At 38.8% G+C, this 25946-nt stretch overlaps 2 protein-coding genes across 4 annotated transcripts in view; one reads left to right on the plus strand and one right to left on the minus strand.

The window, feature by feature from the left end:
- Positions 1-25946, minus strand: part of LOC132669333 (olfactory receptor 4M1) — a 130998-nt gene that overhangs the window by 31841 nt on the left and 73211 nt on the right. The window lies entirely within an intron of this gene.
- LOC132669690 (olfactory receptor 11H2-like) lies at positions 12016-13002 on the plus strand. Its single transcript, XM_060619696.2, is given in 1 exon segment — positions 12016-13002. A coding segment is annotated over 1 exon segment (987 nt).

A 25946-nucleotide genomic window follows, 5' to 3' on the forward strand; every position in this document is an offset into this window, starting at 1 on the left:
AAAATTTGTATTTTTTCTGTCTTCAGTCTCAGTTATGCATTCCAGGTTGTACTTGGTTCTCTCAAATAAGTCAGGTAAAGTTATCTGATAATTATTCAGATAATCCAAAAATAAGAATTCTTAATACCAAGAAATTTTGCTTTACACATTGTTTCAAGATAAGCAAGTGAGAGAGAGATTTGGGGCCAAAGGAACTTTTGGATGTCTTGATCATACCACATATGTGACCATCCTCTTCACCTGCCTATATCAGGTGCCCAGGTGCATCTAATTCTACAATCTGATAAATAATGGAGGGAACAATCTCACTCTGTAGATTCATTTTGGAAAACAAAACAAAGCAAAAAAGACAGGAAACCATTTTCTGTCATATGTACAGCCCTACTTGAACTCTAATAGAATGGAAGTTTCCCAATCCTCTTTGGATATACCAAAGATTGTGAATTTCCATATGGAAATGGCAATCTGGTGTTCTTTCCAATTATCTAAAATATTTAATTAGACGAGGTCAAGTTTTCATTGAAATTCTGCATCTAATTTCAAACCTCATCTTTGGAAAACTAGAAAGAGCCTGAGAAAGAACAACCAAAATTATTTTTTAAAAATTCAAAAGAGGTTTCTGAAAACAAGGAAGAAAAAAACAAGTGGAAAAGCAGAATCCAAAGTATTCTTATAATTTATGGCTGAGTAATAATGTGATTATTTCCTAATGTGAAAACAATATGCAAAGGGTAGTCACTTGTATTACACACTTATTATTTCCATAGGACAGATATAAAGATAAGCTTGTACTAAAACAGACAAAATTAAACCAATCAGAAGGGTAGATTAAGAGTATGTAAAAAATATTAAAACCTAATTACTCCAAAACATTGTTAAGTCTTAGTCTATGATCTAACTTTTTAAAGTAATATTTAATATTCAGGGACTTCAGTACAATAAATATTTTCAGATCATCCCTAGGACATTAGCATAATAGGACTTCACTAACAGTGATGTTGAAATCATTACATTTCATGAGACAAATACAGACAACTCTATATTTGAGTTTTAATTGAGGTATGGGCTAGATTCTGGTTATTCTTAAATTTCTTACGAACTGAAGAAATTTTCTGCCTTCAGATAATATGAAAACACAATGCCAACCAATATAGAAAGTTCATTTGCAGTATTAACTGCCATGTTTGGAAGAAATATTTCCAGTTTCTGTATTTCTGAAGTCTCTGCTCACAGTAAGAAATCCAGGCTGTGAGTATTCTGTGAAGGACAAAACCAGCACTATCTCTAAGCATGAGGGACTGTCCATCACCTAAAAATACCTTCCACCACAACATTTTCCTAGGCTGACCCCCTGCTGGGATCTGGGAAGCAACATTCACCCTATCAAGTGTTTCATGCTTCACATTCAAAGAATAAACTAAGAATTCGTGAAAGTCAATAAATATGTTTTTAAGTTGGCAAAAAGAGACAAAGGAATTGAGGAGAATGCTTAATGAGAAGTGAAAGCCTTTATGGAAGTACCCAAAACAGCACAGAGGAAAGAGAACAAAACCAAACTCTTTAAATAATCAAGGGCTATTTGTGGACAGTTAAGCAACTACTCTAGTTTTTCTACGCAAGGAAAAAGAGAGGTCTACACAGAAAATTAAAAAAGGAATAAAATTTTCCTTGTGGGAGTGGTTGTGGTTTTTTCAAACAATGTATTTTGCTATTTTGTCTATTTTTGCCTGTGTTGAGCTAAAAGTATTCTCAGAAGAAGAAATTTGACCACAACAATGACAGAAAGAGATTTACCAGTTGAGGCTTAAATGCTATGTGAACTTCTTTTGGGGGCATCTGATGTATTTTCTAATTTCTCCTGTAACACCAGGAAATGTACACCATTCATTGAAGATGATACCTATGATGGTATCTCCAACTGAGAAGGAAGGTATAATCTTTCTGCTCTAATCTTTCTGCTCTAATCTTTGTTTGAAATATTGCATCTTAAATTTCATTTGGGAGAAATTAAGAATTTAGCAAAAAGCAACTGAAATAAATAAATGGAAAATAGGATCTAAGAGGAACTACTGTAGAATTAGGTAATCCTAAGACAATACTGCCATGGGTCCAGTGCTTTTGTTATATTAAGCTGATCCTATTTTATCCAAACCTTGTTTTTACCTTCCAAGACATCACCAGTCCTAGAATTCCCTGATGCTATGAGAATTTCATTGCTCTGTGAATGCATCTAAGGGTATAAACCTAGAACAAACTCAAATGATTTCTTAAATTTAAAAACAATGAATGTCAGAGAGGTATAAATATGGTTTCAGAGATAGAAAGAGGAGCAAATGGGGTGAGTGGAGCTTTAAAAAAACACATTTTAGAAACTTACATGATTACATGTCAGGAGCTATGTGGGTTTGAGGAAGGAATGTGTTACCCTGCTATTCCTCCCACCAATCTCTTCATACTTTCAGACCAGCAAAATTATAAATTCTCAGATGATCATCATAGTTGCCCGAGTCTGTGCCCTAACTGCTTTCTTATAAGTCACGCTCTAGTTGAGGCCTGGCTGTACAATTGGAAAGACCTCTTGTCCCCAGGGCTCTGGATGTGTCTGAGGCTTTTACGGTTCTTATGCCATTGCTCAGCCTAATGAGCCTTAGGATTCTCTAGGCTGCTGTTGTCTGAATCTCAGTTCTTGCTAAAAAGCTGAGCTTAGACCCCACAGACTCCAAAACAGTCAGACCTTATTGCATAACACAGCCCACCCCTTTTACTTACTTTGGATTGATTAATTTGGCACTGGTTATGCTACGAATTTCCATGTGTCAATCTATACCTGAGTAAAATGATTCTCACTGCTTTCTATATGAAACATGGTCCTGAAGTAAGCAAGGCTGAATGATAAATACTAAGTTAGCACTGCAAGCTATAGAAGCAGAAACACTTCCCTCAAGGTGTTACAGAGCCTTCATTACAATACCCGAGTCTCTTGATGATACTTCAAGCAACTTATCTAATTGGTGCCTATGTATGGATCTTATACAGAAAACACAGCTGCTGTGATTAGTAATTGAATATTTTTTATAAATTGTTGCTGTCAAATATAATTTTTTAAATGTTATAAACAAAATTCTCAAAAAGGTGCTTAAAACATGTCAAAAATTATATTTAACTCTTAATGAAGAAGAGCAGGATAATGAAGCCAGTTCAAAAGATAATATAAAAAGGTGGCTTCAACTCTGGAAAACAGTGTGGAGGTTCTTTAAAAAATTAAAAATAGACCTACCCTATGACCCAGGAGTAGCACTGCTAGGAATTTACCCAAGGGATACAGGAGTACTGATGCATAGGGCCACTTGTACACCAATGTTTATAGCAGCACTCTCAACAATAGCCAAATTATGGAAAGAGCCTAAATGTCCATCAACTGATGAATGGATAAAGAAATTGTGGTTTATATACACAATGGAGTACTACATGGCAATGAGAAAGAATGAAATATGGCCCTTTGTAGCAATGTGGATGGAACTGGAGAGTGTGATGCTAAGTGAAATAAGCCATACAGAGAAAGACAGATACCATATGGTTTCACTCTTATGTGGATCCTGAGAAACTTAACAGAAACCCATGGGGGAGGGGAAGGAAAAAAAAAAAAGAGGTTAGAGTGGGAGAGAGCCAAAGCATAAGAGACTCTTAAAAACTGAGAACAAACTGAGGGTTGATGGGGGGTGGGAGGGAGGGGAGGGTGGGTGATAGGGATTGAGGAGGGCACCTTTTCGGATGAGCACTGGGTGTTGTATGGAAACCAATTTGACAATAAATTTCAAAAAAAAATGAAAAATAAAAAATAAAAATGTGGCTTCATACAGAGTATTAAAAAAAAAACATTGAAATAAAATTTCTAAGTTATATGTAAACTGGTTAATGTCCTAAAGGGCAACACAATCTTAACCTTTGGGATTACCTTTTCTACCACACTAAAAAGAAAATTAACACAATTTAGCAGTTTTCTATTACATCTCTCTTCTTAGCATCCAGAACTATGAGAAATAAATTTGTTTATATGTCACCTAATCTATGGTATTTTTGTTATAGCAGCCCAAAAGAACTAAGACAGTAACTAACTTCTATTTCCTCACTAGCACAAACAGAAGAGTTGATATTTGAGAATATCTTTCACACACAAGCATCTTAGCAGATCACCATATTGCATACATTTCATAAATGCCTATAATCCCATGCATCTCTTTTTATATTTCTTAAATAGGAAGCAAATTAAAATTGGGCCTCACAATCAATATTTTTGTGTTCTATCTTATTAAGAGTTGTCTAGGTATCCAAAGATTTTTCATCAATTATCAAGTTAGTGTTAGTCCAAGGCCTTAAAGTTAATAAAGGATATTGGAAATTATATATAAGATGACATTACAGAGCAACACAATTACTATTTATAAACTATTTATTAGAAAACATTCAATTTGGTTGAACACATAATTTTACATTTTTAATAATGCTAGATATGTGAAAGTAATGCTAGCTCATCTGATCAGTAAAGCCAGTAGATGAAGTTTATTAAATTCATATTAACCAATTTTCCTATGTGAAAACAAAGTGGTCTTACAAAAAATAAAATGTAAATTTGTGTTATATTCTAATGTATTATAAAATGATGAAGAAAAACTTATAGTTCCTTCTAAACCAAACTAACCAGCCCTTTTGATTTGTCCAAGGAATTATTCTGAATACCTGAACTTGGATTCTTACATATAAACGCTTCTGAGCTACCAGTTTCTGTTAGAAGCTGTTCATTTTTTCTTAAAATGCTAGTGCATTTAAATTGTTAGAAATTCAATTTATTTCTTTCCCTTATTTAAAATTTGTGAAAGAACTTATTCTCCATAACCAACTAGAATTAGAGCGCCATTAAATTGAAGAAGCTCTACAATATAATATATAGATTTCTTCTAGGAACAAAAACATATTTAGCACTCATACAAGAAGGATAAAATATTTCATCATTTACATACACAAAGAGAACTTTCAGCTGCAGTTAACAAATCCAACCATAGGTTAAAAAAAATATGAACACAGATAACATGTAAAAATTCCTATAGAAAAAAAAAAAGAACATGTATTTTCATTCAACAATTATTTATAATGCTGCAAATATATGCCAGGCACTATGCTAATGACTGAGTTCATAATTATTTTGAACAGAAGAGACACTGTCCCTCACAGAGTAAACATTCTAATATGAAAGACAGACAAGGTATAAAATAATTGCAGATTTTGATAACTGCTATGAATGAAAAAAACAGGGTGATGTAATAGAGAGCAAGTGAGAGGCACCAACGTTAGAGAGCATGGTGACTAAAATACAGTGAACAAGGGGAAATATGAGATGAGTTTCAATAGGTAGCCAGAGTCCTATAGGTCATGGTGAGGAGTTTGGACTTTATTCTAAAAAGAGTGGAGGGGCGCCTGGGTGGCTCAGTCGGTTGGGCGTCCGACTTCGGCTCAGGTCACGATCTCGCGGTCCGTGAGTTCGAGCCCCGCGTCGGGCTCTGTGCTGACAGCTCAGAGCCTGGAGCCTGTTTCAGATTCTATGTCTCCCTCTTCCTATGACCCTCCCCTGTTCATGCTCTCTCTCTCTGTCTCAAAAATAAATAAATGTTAAAAAAAAAAATTAAAAAAAAAAAAAAGAGTGGAAAGAATTTGAAGTAATTTTTAAAAAGTAACTGAAATTATTTCATAAATTTTTTTATAGTATCACTCTAGAAGGATCAGATAGAGGAAAATGGGAAAGCAGGTAACTGGCTGCCTTCCAGAAAAGAACTAATAATAGTTACACTAGGATACTGGCAAAGGAAATAGGCATAAATGGATAGATTTGATATTTTTATTTTTTTTTAATTTTTTTAACATTTATTTTTGAGACAGAGAGAGACAGCGCATGAACGGGGGAGGGTCAGAGAGAGGGAGACACAGAATCTGAAACAGGCTCCAGGCTCTAAGCTGTCAGCACAGAGCCCGATGCGGGGCTCGAACTCACAGACCGCGAGATCCTGACCTGAGCTGAAGTCGGCCGCTCAACCAACTGAGCCACCCTGGCGCCCCTAGATTTGATATTTTTAAGAGATCAGACATTTTTAAGCATGGATTAATGTAAAAGCTGTAGAAACAAAGAGAAATGGACAAATTAAGATTTTTTTAGAAGTAGAAATGACAAGAGTTGCCTTAATTACTAATAATAGAAACCTAAATTGTTTAGACCTACTACCAACAGAAAAAAAATGATAAAATGCATCAAAAAACTAACAAGATAGAAGGGAACAACAACACTGGATTCTTTGGGTGATTCAGAACCCAGAGAAATAAACAAAACAGTGGAGCATGAAACCTTCATTTTCCCTGACAGGATTGTGTCAGGGCAAATGAGGGATTCATTTCAGAAGCTTTGCAAAAAGAAGTTAAGGCCCAGGGTCTTCCCTACATGGGCAGCCTTATAATAAATACTCTTCATCTTAAGCACACAAAGGGGGACACAAAGAGTTATATCTTTAGGATAAGTGGAAAACAGAACTACTGGGTATTTACCCAAGGAAAACAAAGACATTAATTCAAAAAGACATGTGCTATATTTATTTCAGCATTATTTACAGTAGCCCAGGTATGGAAGCAATCTAAGTGTCCATGAGTAGATAAATGGATAAGGAAGATGTGGCAGATAGAGATAGATAGATAGATAGATAGATAGATAGATAGATAGATAGATAGATAGATGATATAGGTATACATACACACACACACACACACACAATGGAATATTTCTCAGTCACAAAAAAAGGACTTGTTGTTGCCATTTGCAACAACATGGATGGACCTAGAGAACATTATGCTAATAAAATAAGTTGGACTGAGAAAGACAAATATCACGTTTTCATTTATATGTGGAACCTAAAGTACAAAACAAATGAATAAACAAAAAATCATATCTATAAATACAGAGAACTGATGATTGAAAGAGGGGAGGAGGATGGGAAAATGGGCAAAATGGGTAAAGGAGATTAGGAGTTGCAGGCTTCCAATTATGGAGTGAATAAGTCACAGAACTAGAAGGCAGGAACTAGAGTCTATTTTTCTTGACATTCCTTTACAGCTATTATTTTTGTCTTTAGTTTCCATTGTTTATAATTTGTAGAGTGTGAATTTTTTATTTTCAGTGTTAGAATGTATTGGACTTACTCTTTGAAGTTTTAGTTTTTTATGCTTGACCAAATCTAAAAAATTTTTCAGATATGATCTCTTTAAATATTGTTTCTGACTTTTCCTTTCTTCAGGATTACTAATTAAACTGTTAGACTTCCATGTTTAACCTCTCTTCCATTTTTCTCTCTTTTTTTTGTCTATTCAAAATGCATTAATGTAGAAAGTTTTCTGATGTAGTCTCCAGTTAATTTATTTTCTTATTTGCTGTCCCATCCACTATTAAACCTGTCCATAAATTTTTAATTTTCATTATATTTTCATTTTTATTTCTGGATAGTTATCTTTTCTCAAAAAAAATATATATCCCAATATCCATTAATCAGCATGTTTATACATCTGCCTGGTGTCATTGGATGTGGATGTTACACAATAGAGAGTTGAAATCAATTGCCATGATGGAAGAAGTCTGTTAGGGATGGGAGGGATGGATGTTAAAAAAATGATGCTGACCTTTAGCTTTTATGGAGAAGAAATGCCTGCCAGCTGCTAACCCAGTGGTGGGGATGTGTCAGCAAAAAGTGAATCTAAATACCACAGAAAACAAATCTACATGCCAAATGTTACTGTTCACTAAGGCAGAAGAAAATTCCAGTGAATTTCCAATATCCTTGCAAACTTGATGCTAATAAAAGTATCTCCATCACAGTGGGCAATTCCCCACCATGATGTGAACAAATTTTGGAAAAAATTTCTTCATTACAAAATGGACATATTTTCATTTGGATTGGTACAAAAGATAATAGTTGACAACCTGTGGTATGTCTACCACAGATGACATTAAGATGGAAAGAACTGATCCTAGACAAAATTATTAAGTGGGCAAATATATCTTGGTTCCTGTTCACTCTACCTTTTGTAATTCTTCCCAATCACCATATACATATTGTGGTTCTAACTCACACTGACTCTTGATGCTCAAAGATCCCCGCATTGCACTATAATGACCTATAAATGTTTTATTCTTCAATTTTTTTTTTTTGCTCAAATGCCAAATACAAATGGGAATTTGATTATTCTTTGTTACTATGCCTGATTCCAGAAATTCCCTAAAAAGTCAGTCAGATGGTGAGATCTTAAAGAAATATACAGGAAATAGGGGCGCCTGGGTGGCTCAGTCGGTTGAGCGCCGACTTCGGCTCAGGTCACGATCTCGCGGTCCGTGAGTTCGAGCTCCGCATCGGGCCCCTGTGCTGACAGCTCAGAGCCCGGAGCCTGTTTCAGATTCTGTGTCTCCCTCTCTCTGACCCTCCCCCATTCATGCTCTGTCTCTCTCTGTCTCAAAAATAAATAAAAACGTTAAAAAAAAATAAATATACAGGAAACATATTAGAGGAAATATTTTTGTAATATGATTATATGGGCCCCTTATACTCAACAAAAAAAGGATAATTCTTAAAAAAAAAAAAAAAGTACATGCACACACAAAAGCTTATAAGAGGGATACCTGGATGGCTCAGTCACTTGAGCATCCAAGTCTTGATTTCTGCTCAGGTCATGATCTCAGGTTCCTGGGATCGAGACCTATGCCAGGCTCTGCACTGACAGATTCTCTCTCCTCTCTCTCTATCCCTCTCCTGCTCATGCACTCTCTTTCTCTCTATCCCTCTCTCTCAAAATAAATAGACTTAAAAAAACAAAAGCTTAGAAGAATGTTAAGAGAATCTTGAGAGAGCTCATCATGCTATGACACTACAAAGCTAATACAATAAGACATTAATTCTGAAGAAAACCAAAAATGTAAAATGTACCATAATGGATTTACTTCCTGCACTAGAAACAAATATTTCACAGTCTTTAAGCTGTCCATTTTTTTTTCCTCATAAGCCAGAAATTTTTTTTCTACATCTCTCTGGGGATTGACAATAGGGCTGCCTCCTTTCCCTAGAGGAACCTTGGTTTTACAAAGTAAAGGACAATTCATAATTAGCTTTGAGTTCAGGAGACACAGCCACATATTCATCTTACACAACTATTTATTTTTCCTAGTTCTTCTACCAAAGACACCTAATCACAGAAGGTAAAGGCAGATGCTGGCCTGAGAGACTAGCCTACCCAAAGGACTACCAAAGGACTACTGAGGTGAGAAGTCACTTTTTAAAGTACACAAGGAGCCAATCTCTGGAAATACAGACTAGAAATATATAGAGAATAGGGTCCTCTCCAGAACTCCATTTCTATATTAAATGTTTTATGTAGGTGTTACTTGAATCCTTTCGTCCAAATTAAAAACTGGAAACAATTTCCAGTATCTTTCCCACATCATCTTCCAGGCATCTCCCCTGATGAGACTCTGGCAACCACTGCACAGTTAATTGAACAAAAGAGAGTTTGTTTTTCAGTGAAGGTCTTGGAATCCACACTTTTGAGACTAAAATTGAGACTGAGAAGAAAGGACATAGCTGACCCACTCTTCCCAGACATAGCTACCAGTATGCAGAAATTGCATCATGCTCCTACCTTTTTTTTTTCCCTAGAGAAATAAGCCTAATTTTTGTTATTGTTTTTAGTATCTTTGATGAAAGATCTGAAGAACAAAATCCAAATAGCTTTAATTCCTGGCAAAGTCGTGGTGTTTGCCACTAACTGAGGTAAGTATAGATGAATCAGCTTTCTAAAACATTAATTTTTCTAGCTTTTTCACAACTCCAAGATAGGTTCTTTTGAAAACAAGAGTCAGTTATGTCAAGAACTCATAGAAGATAATGTTAAACAAGACTGAAAGCATTGTTTCCCTGATTCCATTTTAGGAGCTGTATGTACACATCACTCCAGGGTTCCAAAGAGACATAGCACTGAAGACAAAGTCACAATACAAATACCATTCACTAGGAAGTCTTAGCAGGTTATGAAATTAGGAAAAGCAAATCAGTTTTGAGATGTTTCATAAATGCATTTAAAACTAATGTTGGCTCTTCATGTCGTGTGTATATATATGTAAACACACACATACATATTTAACTCATGAGTAGCCACAGCTGGGAAAATCACAGTAATGGTTTTATCTGGTAAAAATAGATCCTATGATATCACTGCAAGCTGAGAGAAGCAGACCCAGGCAGAAAACCTGGCCAAACCAAGATAATGGCATGGAGAAATTAAAAGTCCTACAGGATATGTCAGACATAAACATACTTAATACCAACACCAGAAGACTCCTTGGGAAGAGCGAAGTATTTCTTTACCTTAAGTGAAGAAACCAAATCAAACTATTTCAGGTCTTTCCTCTTCCCTGAGTTGCTATACATTTTCTTCATTAGGTTGGCCAGAGAAACCAGATCATTAAATGTTTGGGGAAATAATCAACTCAATCTAGATCAGAACACAAACTCCTATTTCTTCTTAAATACTAAGTCAATCTGTCTCACTGGCTGCTTCCTCCAGTTATATTTCTTCTTGGGCTTCATGGAGTACTTTTCTTTTAATAATACTTTTACAGAAATATTAATTGAAGTGGCAACTGTCTGAAGTGGGCCACAAGAGCAGAGAAAAGCAGAGTTTCTCAAAGAAAATCTTCTGGGTCCATAGTGCTGCTTTACTGAGTAATTTAGTCTTGAGGGAAAGAAATGTATCAGGGCTACATCTACCCACCCTAGGACCTTGGTCATGTAGCTGTATTTGACAAATAGAGTATTCAGATGGCACAGACATCGAGAAGTCCTAGGAAAGCAATTTGGGCAGCTCCTTGTTATGGTTCCCAGGTATCTTCTCAGTACTTTCATAGGTCATATTTACAACCTTTCCCTTTTCTCTGTGGACAACTGAAAGGAATAGGCTTCAATAGGACCCAAAGGAACCAGTGCATATACATTTTTAGTGTAGGCTGGGTCCACTTCAGGATCTCAAATAGGATGACTAACCATCCATCCTGCTTCCCTGGGCCTAATGGGTTTCCTGAATCACAAGGCCGTCAATGCTAAAATTGGGACAGTTCCAGACAAACAGGTACATTTGGTTACTCCAATCACATACCATATTGGTCTACTACCTCCCCTTTGTAGTATGCCCTTACTCTCATCTGCCCCTACAACTTCCCTCCCAGCTTCAAGGTCTAATGGAATGTTTCTTTCCCTACATACATGAAATGACTAAGGGCTTCTAGATAGAAATCTGAATTAAGATTCAACTGAAGGTATAATGATTTACTCATTTAACAATTACATAGTACATATGGCCTAAAACATAATGTATTAGATACAGAAAAAGAATCAAAGATGATTAACAGTTGGTCTCTATTCTCAGAGGTTGATAGTCTAGTAGGTAAGCTAAAACATGTAAAGAAATATCCATGATACAAAGTATAAGGTGTAAATTATTTAGTGCAGAAAACTACCAGAGATTTTAGAATGTTACTTCTCATTCATTCTAGCTTAAAAAAATAATGAGTCATTTGTTTAATGTTGATTCAGCAAATATGTGGGCATGGCTATAGAGGCTGCACTGCACTAGGCATTGATAATATAGAAATGAAAAACATAACTTCTGTCTCATAAAGCTTATACACTGAAGAGATAGAAAAGCAAAAAGATAGAAAGAAAGAAGGAAGGAGCAAAAGACACCTTAGGTAGGGAGAACAGCATGTCATTTGGTGGAAATGCAACTATTCTTACTGGACATTGAGCTCAAAGGTGCACAGGGAAAGAGATGAGTTTAAATAAGTAGATAAAGATCAGATCATGAAGGACATTGTATGTTATGCTCAGTTGTTAGGATTTGGTCTCATGGTGATGTCTCATTGCTGCACAGATTACATCCTAAATGAACATCTCTGGATCAGGATCCTCTTCTGAGTCAGTGAGAGAATTCATCCTTCTGGGTTTTCCCTGCAGCAGGGAGATTCAGGTCATCCTGTTTATGTTCTTCTCCATCATCTACCTCCTGACTCTCACGGGAAATGGAGCCATTATCTGTGCTGTTTTTTGGGATCAACATCTCCACACCCCCATGTACATCCTGCTTGGGAATTTTGCATTCCTGGAGATCTGGTATGTCAATTCCACTGTTCCAAACACACTGATCGACTTCCTCTCAGAGACCAAGACCATCTCTTTCACTGGATGCTTCCTTCAATTATATTTTTTCTTTTCCATGGGCTCCACTGAGTGCTTCTTTCTTTCAGCAATGGCCTTTGATCGCTATTTTGCCATCTGTCATCCTCTGCATTATGCTACAGTTATGACCAGATAACAGTCTTTCAACCTAGCAATTTCCTGTTGGGTATGTGGCTTTCTCTGGTATCTGGTACCTGTTATTCTTATCTCCCAACTGCCTTTCTGTGGTCCTAATGCAATTGACCACTTTGTATGTGACTCAGGCCCACTGCTGACCCTTTCATGTGCTCCTGCCCCCATGTCCAAGCTCATCAGCTATACCCTAAGCTCCCTCATCATCCTCCTTAGCTTTTTCTTCATCCTCATCTCCTATGCCCTGGTTCTACTTGCTGTGCTTCAGTTGCCTTCAGCATCCAGTCGGCATAAGGTCTTTTCAACATGTGGATCCCATTTGTCCGTGGTGCTGTTATTCTACGGGACGATTATGGTGATGCATGTGAGCCCTGGATCCAGCCATTCTACCCTGATGCCAAAGATCATGACCTTGTTCTATGCAATGGTGACTCCACTCTTCAACCCTTTGATTTATAGTCTTAGGAATAGGGAAATGAAAAATGCTCTCTGGAAAGTTCTGGAAAAGTTTAAAATGTCTTTAAAAGTCTTTGACAGCAGACCCAGCAGAAGTGTGAAATAATCTAGTTTAGTATGATATGGGTGAAATGGCCACCCTTTTACTTTCATTCACTTGAGCAGTCATTCATTGGACATATAGTCACTGAAAGCCTCCTCCATATTAGACACTTTGCTTGGCACTGGATTATAAAGATAATTAGGAAGATAATTCAGACCGAGTCTCTTCCATCAAATAACAATCTGGTAGGGGAGACAGACAAGTAAGAAGATAATCGCCATAAAATCCAATAAATGTTCTTATCAATATACATACAATTTGTCACAGAAACACAAAGAAAGAAACATTTAATTTTGCCTGGGTTTTGTGGTGGTAGAAATTAGTGTTAAGGAAAACTTCAGTCAAAGCAATACGAGACATTTGTGTCTGTGGTGGGAATAGGGAAAGCCTTATGTTTCTGTTCAGCTTCTAGCTAGATTTTTCAATTACATTGTGATGTCTTTGAAAGGATATGGGACTTTAAATCAGAAGGTCTGGATAGGAACTAATTCTTCCATCAATCAACTATGTGAATTTGGTGAGTCACTTAATTTCAACTAAAATTGGAATGGTAATTTCTACACAAGAGAACAATTAGTGTGTGGTTCTACTGAGATAATGAGACATCTCTTGCACATAGAAAGCATGCAATAAATGTTAAATGAATATGAATATTTATGAATTCTGTGTTTTCATGTTCTTTAACAAAATCAAAAGAAATCACAGACTCCGCACGTAAGTCACCTCCCATTACTATCGGCAAAGCCCTTTTACAACAGATCTCCTCGACTTTTCTTGGGACATAGAGTAGATTTCTTTCATTTACATACAAAATACCCTGTGATTAAGTTTTTCTTTGGTTTCGTTTAGTTTTGGTGTACATGCACACACAGTATTCTAAAGAATTAATATTCAAACTGGCTTTTGTATATCCATAGGAATACATGAAGACTTTCCAAGAGGTACATAAGCATAGATAGGTCAATTTCCGGATCCTCCACTTACATATGTACATTTTCCTAAATCTGCTGTGCCTGGGAACACACAGGTTGCTGGAGCTTCATACGGCCTCATTTCACACAATCACTCTTCTCCCACTTCAAATATAAAGCTTGCCTTTCACCTATTCTGATCTTAATATTAACATTGCTTAAGTATATATACTTCTAGTTAGGGCATTAAATGAGTCATTTGAAATACTGATCTCTCTACTGTGAGAGTGAGTGAACTTAACTGTCAGATAATAAATCCTTTTGTTAACAGGTGGTTTACCAATTATTTGTTTCCAACACAATTAAAGTAGAATGGCTTTTTGGGGTTGTCCCAAAAGAAAAACTGAGGCAAGGCCTTGGGTGCAGGTAGTTTATTGGGAAGTAGATTCAGGAAACAGGAATGAGGACTAAGAAGAAGCTACAGTAATCACTGAGGGATTGATTCCCCTAGAACCTCTGAGAATTGTCTATCTGAATGGCATGAGGCTAAAACGTTTATCAAATAACTATGGTTGCACCTTTACTCCTTATGTTTCCAAAATGTATTGGCTGGTATGCTAAGCCAGCGGCTGTGACTTCAGAAAATGCCATGGGAAGAAAGCAGGACAACACATGGGTGTGGACTGAGGGGGAAGGGATGCCATCAGGCTGATTCTGAGCTCCCAAGGGACTCTATGCAGCCAAAATCAGAGGTGGGTCAGGAAGCTCGAAAACATTCAGTACAGAGGCTACTTAATTGATTTGCTTAACAGACAATTACAAATAATTTTGTAGTTAACAGGCAAAATGTGGTAGTGGTAAGAAACAGGCTGTTTGAATTCAAATCCTGGCCCCTCCCATCTGCATGACTCCATTATTTCATATTTAAAGAGGTAACAATAAGAGAAGTTTCTTTATAGTGCTGTGGTAAGGATAAAGTGAATTCATGTACTTGTCAGAGAACCTAGCAAAAGTGAATACTAAACTACCTCCATCATTATGATATTTTGTTCTTCTGTCTGCAGATAATTTGTTCTCAGTACAGGCTCTCATTTGGAAGTTAATTTTCCGTCCAAAAGAAAATTCCCAATTACTAGAATGTAGCTGAAAACATAGGCATTAGAACAGAGTTAACTAGTCAAAACAATGCATACTCAGATCAGAGTGTGATAGAGTATAGAATATACCAATAATATAGGCATTTCTGAGTCACAAAGCAGAAATATTAGTGTCTTAAAGGAAAAGCAGACTTTCTCAGCAATACAACTGACAAACACTATCTTAACATAGGTTATGAGCAAATGCACATGCAAATGCTGAATCACCCATATTAAAAAAAAAAGCCCTCATGTAAAAGAACATAAGACATGCAGAAAATTACCAGTATAGTCAACACATTGTAAAAACATTTATAAACAAATGTACCCCAGAATGAAACAGATTATTATGTTATTATCATAGGCACTTATTTCATGAGAAGGAACTAGAATTTGATATCAGATTTCTACTTTCAGTAGTTTATTGTGTAATACTTATAGTTTAATGAATACATTATATTGAAGATCATATACATTTCTTATTTTATAGGTTGGACTTTCATAGATAATATGCTCTCTGTCTTCTTCAAATTCCTAGTTAACTTCTTTACTTCAAATATTGCTATATATCATTCTTTCTCAACTAGGAGTATCTATCAAAATCAATAGGACCTTTCTACAAATTATATTTGCCTGAACCCTGTCCCTGGAGGTTCTAATTCAGAAAACGAATGATGTGTCTTAACATGTCAATTTTGTAACAAAATCTATATAGATGAGTCATGTTCACACAACCCAGTTAAGAAAAGCAATTTTAGCAGAAAACCGCCAGAGGATTAGCAGAACGGAGTCTCCGGAGCCAAGCGCAGACGAGAGGCCCACGGAAGAGGGTAGGAAGGGCTGCGAGGCGGTGCGCGCTCCACGGACTGGCGGGAGGGAGCCGGGGCGGAGGGGCGGCTCGCCGGCCAAGCGGAGCCCCCAAGTCTGGCTGGCAAAAGCAGAGGGGCCAGACGGACTGTGTTGCGACAGCAAGCGCGACTTAGCGTCTGGGAGGTCATAAGTTAACAGCTCTGCTCGGAAAGCGGGAAGGCTGGAGAACAAAGGGAGGGAGAGCTGCTGAGCCCCCTGACGGCAGAGCTCAGCTTGGCAGGGAACAAAGGCGCTCGCCAGCGCCATCTCCCCCGCCCATCCCCCAGCCAAAATCCCAAAGAGAACCAGTTCCTGCCAGGGAACTTGCTCGCTCCACGCAAACACCGAACTCTGTGCTTCTGCGGAGCCAAACCTCTGGCAGCAGATCTGACTCCCTCCTGCTGCCACAGGGCCCCTCCTGAAGTGGATCACCTAAGGAGAAGCAAGCTAAGCCTGCCCCTCCTGCCCCCCTGCACCTTGCCTACCCACCCCAGCTAATACGCCAGATCCCCAGCACCACAAGCCTGGCAGTGTGCAAGTAGCCCAGATGGGCCACGACACCCCACAGTGAATCCTGCCCCTAGGAGAGGGGAAGAGAAGGCACACACCAGTCTGACTGTGGCCCCAGCGGTGGGCTGGGGGCAGACATCGGGTCGGACTGCGGCCCCGCCCACTAACTCCAGTTATACACCACAGCACAGGGGAAGTGCACTGCAGGTCCTCACCACTCCAGGGACTATCCAAAATGACCAAACTGAAGAATTCCCCTCAGAAGAATCTCCAGGAAATAACAACAGCTAATGAACTGATCAAAAAGGATTTAAATAATATAACAGAAAGTGAATTTAGAATAATAGTCATAAAATTAATCGCTGGGCTTGAAAACAGTATAGAGGACAGCAGAGAATCTCTTGCTACAGAGATCAAGGGACTAAGGAACAGTCACGAGGAGCTGAAAAACGCTTTAAGCGAAATGCAAAACAAAAGGGAAACCACGACGGCTCGGCTTGAAGAGGCAGAGGAGAGAATAGGTGAACTAGAAGATAAAGTTATGGAAAAAGAGGAAGCTGAGAGAAAGAGAGATAAAAAAATCCAGGAGTATGAGGGGAAAATTAGAGAACTAAGTGATACACTAAAAAGAAATAATATACGCATAATTGGTATCCCAGAGGAGGAAGAGAGAGGGAAAGGTGCTGAAGGGGTACTTGAACAAATTATAGCTGAGAACTTCCCTGAACTGGGGAAGGAAAAAGGCATTGAAATCCAAGAGGCACAGAGAACTCCCTTCAGACGTAACTTGAATCGATCTTCTGCACGACATATCATAGTGAAACTGGCAAAATACAAGGATAAAGAGAAAATTCTGAAAGCAGCAAGGGATAAACGTGCCCTCACATATAAAGGGAGACCTATAAGACTCGTGACTGATCTCTCTTTTGAAACTTGGCAGGCCAGAAAGGCTTGGCACGATATCTTCAGTGTGCTAAACAGAAAAAATATGCAGCCGAGAATCCTTTATCCAGCAAGTCTGTCATTTAGAATAGAAGGAGAGATAAAGGTCTTCCCAAACAAACAAAAACTGAAGGAATTTGTCACCACGAAACCAGCCCTACAAGAGATCCTAAGGGCGATCCTGTGAGACAAAGTACCAGAGACATCACTACAAGCATAAAACATACAGACATCACAATGACTCTAAACCTGTATCTTTCTATAATAACACTGAATGTAAATGGATTAAATGCGCCAACCAAAAGACATAGGGTATCAGAATGGATAAAAAAACAAGACCCATCTATTTGCTGTCTACAAGAGACTCATTTTAGATCTGAGGACACCTTTAGATTGAGAGTGAGGGGATAGAGAACTATTTATCATGCTCCTGGAAGCCAAAAGAAAGCTGGAGTAGCCATACTTATATCAGACAAACTAGACTTTAAATTAAAGGCTGTAACAAGAGATGAAGAAGGGCATTATATAATAATTACAGGGTCTATCCATCAGGAAGAGCTAACAGTTATAAATGTCTATGTGCCGAATACCGGAGCCCCCAGATATATAAAACAATTACTCATAAACATAAGCAACCTTATTGATAAGAATGTGGTCATTGCAGGGGACTTTAACACCCCACTTACAGTAATGGATAGATCATCTAGACACACGCTCAATAAAGAAACAAGGGCCCTGAATGATACATTGGATCAGATGGACTTGACAGATATATTTAGAACTCTGCATCCCAAAGCAACACAATATACTTTCTTCTCGAGTGCACATGGAACATTCTCCAAGATAGATCATATACTGGGTCACAAAACAGCCCTTCATAAGTTTACAAGAATTGAAATTATACCATGCATACTTTCAGACCACAATGCTATGAAGCTTGAAATCAACCACAGGAAAAAGTCTGGAAAACCTCCAAAAGCATGGAGGTTAAAGAACACCCTACTAACGAATGAGTGGGTCAACCAGGCAATTAGAGAAGAAATTAAAACATATATGGAAACAAACGAAAATGAAAATACAACAATCCAAATGCTTTGGGACGCAACGAAGGCAGTCCTGAGAGGAAAATACATCGCAATCCAGGCCTATCTCAAGAAACAAGAAAAATCCCAAATACAAAATCTAACAGCACACCTAAAGGAAATAGAAGCAGAACAGCAAAGGCAGCCTAAACCCAGCAGAAGAAGAGAAATAATAAAGATCAGAGCAGAAATAAACAATATAGAATCTAAAAAAACGGTAGAGCAGATCAACGAAACCAAGAGTTGGTTGTTTGAAAAAATAAACAAAATTGACAAACCTCTAGCCAGGCTTCTCAAAAAGGAAAGGGAGATGACCCAAATAGATAAAATCATGAATGAAAATGGAATTCTTACAACCAATCCCTCAGAGATACAAACAATTATCAGGGAATACTATGAAAAATTATATGCCAACAAATTGGACAACCTGGAAGAAATCGACAAATTCCTAAACACCCACACTCTTCCAAAACTCAATCAGGAGGAAATAGAAAGCTTGAACAGAACCATAACCAGCGAAGAAATTGAATCAGTTATCAAAAATCTCCCAACAAATAAGAGTCCAGGACTAGATGGCTTCCCAGGGGAGTTCTACCAGACGTTTAAAGCAGAGATAATACCGAGGGGGGTTCCGGAAGATGGCGGCGAAGGAGGACGCGGGGCTCACAGCGCGTCCGGCCGATCACTTAGATTCCACCTACACCTGCCTAAAGAACCCAGAAAACCGCCAGAGGATTAGGAGAAGGGAGTCTCAGGAGTCAAGCGCAGACTAGAGGCCCACGGAAGAGGGTACGAAGGGCTGCGAGGTGGTGCGCGCTCCACGGACTGGCGGGAGGGAGCCGGGGCGGAGGGGCGGCTCGCCGGCCAAGCGGAGCCCCCGAGTCTGGCTGGCAAAAGCGGAGGGGCCGGACAGACTGTGTTCCGACAGCAAGCGCGACTTAGCGTCTGGGAGGTCATAAGTTAATAGCTCTGCTCAGAAAGCGGGAAGGCTGGAGGACAAAGGGAGGGAGAGCTGCTGAGCCCCCGGACTGCAGAGCTCAGCTTGGCGGGGAACAAAGGCGCCAGTGCCATCTCCCCCGCCCATCCCCCAGCCCAAAATCCCAAAGGGAACCAGTTACTGCCAGGGAACTTGCTCGCTCCACGCAAACACCCAACTCTGTGCTTCTGCGGAGCCAAACCTCCGGCAGCGGATCTGACTCCCTCCTGCTGCCACAGGGCTCCTCCTGAAGTGGATCACCTAAGGAGAAGCGAGCTAAGCCTGCCCTCCAGCCCCCGTGCACCTTTGCTACCCACCCCAGCTAATACGCCAGATCCCCAGCAACACAAGCCTGGCAGTGTGCAAGTAGCCCAGACGGGACACGCCACCCCACAGTGAATCCCTCCCCTAGGAGAGGGGAAGAGAAGGCACACACCAGTCTGACTGTGGCCCCAGCAGTGGGCTGGGGCAGACATCGGGTCGGACTGCGGCCCCGCCCACTAACTCCAGTTATACACCACAGCACAGGGGAAGTGCACTGCAGGTCCTCACCACGCCAGGGACTCTCCAAAATGACCAAACGGAAGGATTCCCCTCAGAAGAATCTACAGGAAATAACAACAGCTAATGAACTGATCAAAAAGGATTTAAATAATATAACAGAAAGTGAATTTAGAATAATAGTCATAAAATTAATCGCTGGGCTTGAAAACAGTATACAGGACAGCAGAGAATCTCTTGCCACAAAGATTGAGGAACTAAGGAACAGTCACGAGGAGTTGAAAAACGCTTTAAACGAAATGCAAAACAAAATGGAATCCACGATGGCTCGGCTTGAAGAGGCAGAGGAGAGAATAGGTGAACTAGAAGATAAAGTTATGGAGAAAGAGGAAGCTGAAAGAAAGAGAGATAAAAAAATCCAGGAGTATGAGGGGAAAATTAGAGAACTAAGTGATACACTAAAAAGAAATAATATACGCATAATTGGTATCCCAGAGGAGGAAGAGAGAGGGAAAGGTGCTGAAGGGGTACTTGAACAAATTATAGCTGAGAACTTCCCTGAACTGGGGAAGGAAAAAGGCATTGAAATCCAAGAGGCACAGAGAACTCCCTTCAGACGTAACTTGAATCGATCTTCTGCACGACATATCATAGTGAAACTGGCAAAACACAAGGATAAAGAGAAAATTCTGAAAGCAGCAAGGGATAAACGTGCCCTCACATATAAAGGGAGACCTATAAGACTCGTGACTGATCTCTCCTTTGAAACTTGGCAGGCCAGAAAGGCTTGGCACGATATCTACAGTGTGCTAAACAGAAAAAATATGCAGCCGAGAATCCTTTATCCAGCAAGTCTGTCATTTAGAATAGAAGGAGAGATAAAGGTCTTCCCAAACAAACAAAAACTGAAGGAATTTGTCACCACGAAACCAGCCCTACAAGAGATCCTAAGGGGGATCCTGTGAGACAAAGTACCAGAGACATCACTACAAGCATAAAACATACAGACATCACAATGACTCTAAACCCATATCTTTCTATAATAACACTGAATGTAAATGGATTAAATGCGCCAACCAAAAGACATAGGGTATCAGAATGGATAAAAAAACAAGACCCATCTATTTGCTGTCTACAAGAGAATCATTTTAGATCTGAGGACACCTTTAGATTGAGAGTGAGGGGATGGAGAACTATTTATCATGCTCCTGGAAGCCAAAAGAAAGCTGGAGTAGCCATACTTTTATCAGACAAACTAGACTTTAAATTAAAGGCTGTAACAAGAGATGAAGAAGGGCATTATATAATAATCACAGGGTCTATCCACCAGGAAGAGCTAACTATTATAAATGTCTATGCGACAAATACCCGAGCCCCCAGATATATAAAACAATTACTCATAAACATAAGCAACCTTATTGATAAGAATGTGGTCATTGCAGGGGACTTTAACACCCCACTTACAGTAATGGATAGATCATCTAGACACACGCTCAATAAAGAAACAAGGGCCCTGAATGATACATTGGATCAGATGGACTTGACAGATATATTTAGAACTCTGCATCCCAAAGCAACACAATATACTTTCTTCTCGAGTGCACATGGAACATTCTCCAAGATAGATCATATACTGGGTCACAAAACAGCCCTTCATAAGTTTACAAGAATTGAAATTATACCATGCATACTTTCAGACCACAATGCTATGAAGCTTGAAATCAACCACAGGAAAAAGTCTGGAAAACCTCCAAAAGCATGGAGGTTAAAGAACACCCTACTAACGAATGAGTGGGTCAACCAGGCAATTAGAGAAGAAATTAAAATATATATGGAAACAAACGAAAATGAAAATACAACAATCCAAACGCTCTGGGATGCAGCGAAGGCAGTCCTGAGAGGAAAATACATTGCAATCCAGGCCTATCTCAAGAAACAAGAAAAATCCCAAATACAAAATCTAACAGCACACCTAAAGGAAATAGAAGCAGAACAGCAAAGGCAGCCTAAACCCAGCAGAAGAAGAGAAATAATAAAGATCAGAGCAGAAATAAACAATATAGAATCTAAAAAAACTGTAGAGCAGATCAACGAAACCAAGAGTTGGTTGTTTGAAAAAATAAACAAAATTGACAACCTCTAGCCAGGCTTCTCAAAAAGAAAAGGGAGATGACCCAAATAGATAAAATCATGAATGAAAATGGAATGATTACAACCAATCCCTCAGAGATACAAACAATTATCAGGGAATACTATGAAAAATTATACGCCAACAAACTGGAACACCGGGAAGAAATGGACAAATTTCTAAACACCCACACTCTTCCAAAACTCAATCAGGAGGAAATAGAAAGCTTGAACAGACCCATAACCAGCGAAGAAATCGAATCGTTTATCAAAAATCTCCCAACAAATAAGAGTCCAGGACCAGATGGCTTCCCAGGGGAGTTCTACCAGACATTTAAAGCAGAGATAATACCTATCCTTCTCAAGCTATTCCAAGAAATAGAAAGGGAAGGAAAACTTCCAGACTCATTCTATGAAGCCAGTATTACTTTGATTCCTAAACCAGACAGAGACCCAGTAAAAAAAGAGAACTACAGGCCAATATCCCTGATGAATATGGATGCAAAAATTCTCAATAAGATACTAGCAAATCGAATTCAACAGCATATAAAAAGAATTATTCACCATGATCAAGTGGGATTCATTCCTGGGATGCAGGGCTGGTTCAACATTCGCAAATCGATCAACGTGATACATCACATTAACAAAAAAAAAGAGAAGAACCATATGATCCTGTCAATCGATGCAGAAAAGGCCTTTGACAAAATCCAGCACCCTTTCTTAATAAAAACCCTTGAGAAAGTCGGGATAGAAGGAACATACTTAAAGATCATAAAGGCCATTTATGAAAAGCCCACAGCTAACATCATCCTCAACGGGGAAAAACTGAGAGCTTTTTCCCTGAGATCAGGAACACGACAGGGATGCCCACTGTCACCGCTGTTGTTTAACATAGTGCTGGAAGTTCTAGCATCAGCAATCAGACAACAAAAGGAAATCAAAGGCATCAAAATTGGCAAAGATGAAGTCAAGCTTTCGCTTTTTGCAGATGACATGATATTATACATGGAAAATCCGATAGACTCCACCAAAAGTCTGCTAGAACTGATACATGAATTCAGCAAAGTTGCAGGATACAAAATCAATGTGCAGAAATCAGTTGCATTCTTATACACTAACAATGAAGCAACAGAAAGACAAATGAAGAAACTGATCCCATTCACAATTGCACCAAGTAGCATAAAATACCTAGGAATAAATCTAACCAAAGATGTAAAAGATCTGTATGCTGAAAACTATAGAAAGCTTATGCAGGTAATTGAAGAAGATATAAAGAAATGGAAAGACATTCCCTGCTCATGGATTGGAAGAATAAATATTGTCAAAATGTCAATACTACCCAAAGCTATCTACACATTCAATGCAATCCCAATCAAAATTGCACCAGCATTCTTCTCGAAACTAGAACAAGCAATCCTAAAATTCATATGGAACCACAAAAGTCCCCGAATAGCCAAAGTAATTTTGAAGAAGAAGACCAAAGCAGGAGGCATCACAATCCCAGACTTTAGCCTCTACTACAAAGCTGTCATCATCAAGACAGCATGGTATTGGCATAAAAACAGACACATAGACCAATGGAAGAGAATAGAAACCCCAGAACTAGACCCACAAACGTATGGCCAACTCATCTTTGACAAAGCAGGAAAGAACATCCAATGGAAAAAAGACAGTCTCTTTAACAAATGGTGCTGGGAGAACTGGACAGCAACATGCAGAAGGTTGAAACTAGACCACTTTCTCACACCATTCACAAAAATAAACTCAAAATGGATAAAGGACCTGAATGTGAGACAGGAAACCATCAAAACCTTAGAGGAGAAAGCAGGAAAAGACCTCTCTGACCTCAGCCGTAGCAATCTCTTACTCGGCACATCCCCAAAGGCAAGGGAATTAAAAGCAAAAGTGAATTACTGGGACCTTATGAAGATAAAAAGCTTCTGCACAGCAAAGGAAACAACCAACAAAACTAAAAGGCAACCAACGGAATGGGAAAAGATATTTGCAAATGACACATCGGACAAAGGGCTAGTATCCAAAATGTATAAAGAGCTCATCAAACTCCACACCCGAAAAACAAATAACCCAGTGAAGAAATGGGCAGAAAACATGAATAGACACTTCTCTAAAGAAGACATCCGGATGGCCAACAGGCACATCAAACGATGTTCAACGTTGCTCCTTATCAGGGAAATACAAATCAAAACCACACTCAGATGTCACCTCACGCCAGTCAGAGTGGCCAAAATGAACAAATCAGGAGACTATAGATGCTGGAGAGGATGTGGAGAAACAGGAACCCTCTTGCACTGTTGGTGGGAATGCAAATTGGTGCAGCCGCTCTGGAAAGCAGTGTGGAGGTTCCTCAGAAAATTAAAAATAGACCTACCCTATGAACCAGCAATAGCACTGCTAGGAATTTATCCAAGGGATACAGGAGTACTGATGCATAGGGGCACCTGTACCCCAATGTTTATAGCGGCACTCTCAACAATAGCCAAATTATGGAAAGAGCCTAAATGTCCATCAACTGATGAATGGATAAAGAAATTGTGGTTTATATACACAATGGAATACTACGTGGCAATGAGAAAAAATGAAATATGGCCTTTTGTAGCAACATGGATGGAACTGGAGAGTGTGATGCTAAGTGAAATAAGCCATACAGAGAAAGACAGATACCATATGGTTTCACTCTTATGTGGATCCTGAGAAACTTAACAGAAACCCATGGGGGAGGGGAAGGAAAAAAAAAAAAAAAAGAGGTTAGAGTGGGAGAGAGCCAAAGCATAAGAGACTGTTAAAAACTGAGAACAAACTGAGGGTTGATGGGGGGTGGGAGGGAGGGCAGGGTGGGTGATGGGTATTGAGGAGGGCACCTTTTGGGATGAGCACTGGGTGTTGTATGGAAACCAATTTGACAGTAAATTTCATATATTAAAAAATAAAAAAAAAAAAAATAAAGCAGAGATAATACCTATCCTTCTCAAGCTATTCCAAGAAATAGAAAGGGAAGGAAAACTTCCAGACTCATTCTATGAAGCCAGTATTACTTTGATTCCTAAACCAGACAGAGACCCAGTAAAAAAAGAGAACTACAGGCCAATATCCCTGATGAATATGGATGCAAAAATTCTCAATAAGATACTAGCAAATCGAATTCAACGGCATATAAAAAGAATTATTCATCATGATCAAGTGGGATTCATTCCTGGGATGCAGGGCTGGTTCAACATTCGCAAATCGATCAACGTGATACATCACATTAACAAAAAAAAAGAGAAGAACCATATGATCCTGTCAATCGATGCAGAAAAGGCCTTTGACAAAATCCAGCACCCTTTCTTAATAAAAACCCTTGAGAAAATCGGGATAGAAGGAACATACTTAAAGATCATAAAAGCCATTTATGAAAAGCACACAGCTAACATCATCCTCAACGGGGAAAAACTGAGAGCTTTTTCCCTGAGATCAGGAACACGACAGGGATGCCCACTCTCACCGCTGTTGTTTAACATAGTGCTGGAAGTTCTAGCATCAGCAATCAGACAACAAAAGGAAATCAAAGGCATCAAAATTGGCAAAGATGAAGTCAAGCTTTCGCTTTTTGCAGATGACATGATATTATACATGGAAAGTCCGATAGACTCCACCAAAAGTCTGCTAGAACTGATACATGAATTCAGCAAAGTTGCAGGATACAAAATCAATGTACTGAAATCAGTTGCATTCTTATACACTAATAATGAAGCAACAGAAAGACAACTAAAGAAACTGATCCCATTCACAACTGCACCAAGAAGCATAAAATACCTAGGAATAAATCTAACCAAAGATGTAAAAGATCTGTATGCTGAAAACTATAGAAAGCTTATGCAGGTAATTGAAGAAGATATAAAGAAATGGAAAGACA

This window comes from Panthera onca, chromosome B3 (assembly GCF_046562875.1).
Source record: "Panthera onca isolate mPanOnc1 chromosome B3, mPanOnc1 haplotype 2, whole genome shotgun sequence".
NCBI lineage: Eukaryota > Metazoa > Chordata > Mammalia > Carnivora > Felidae > Panthera > Panthera onca.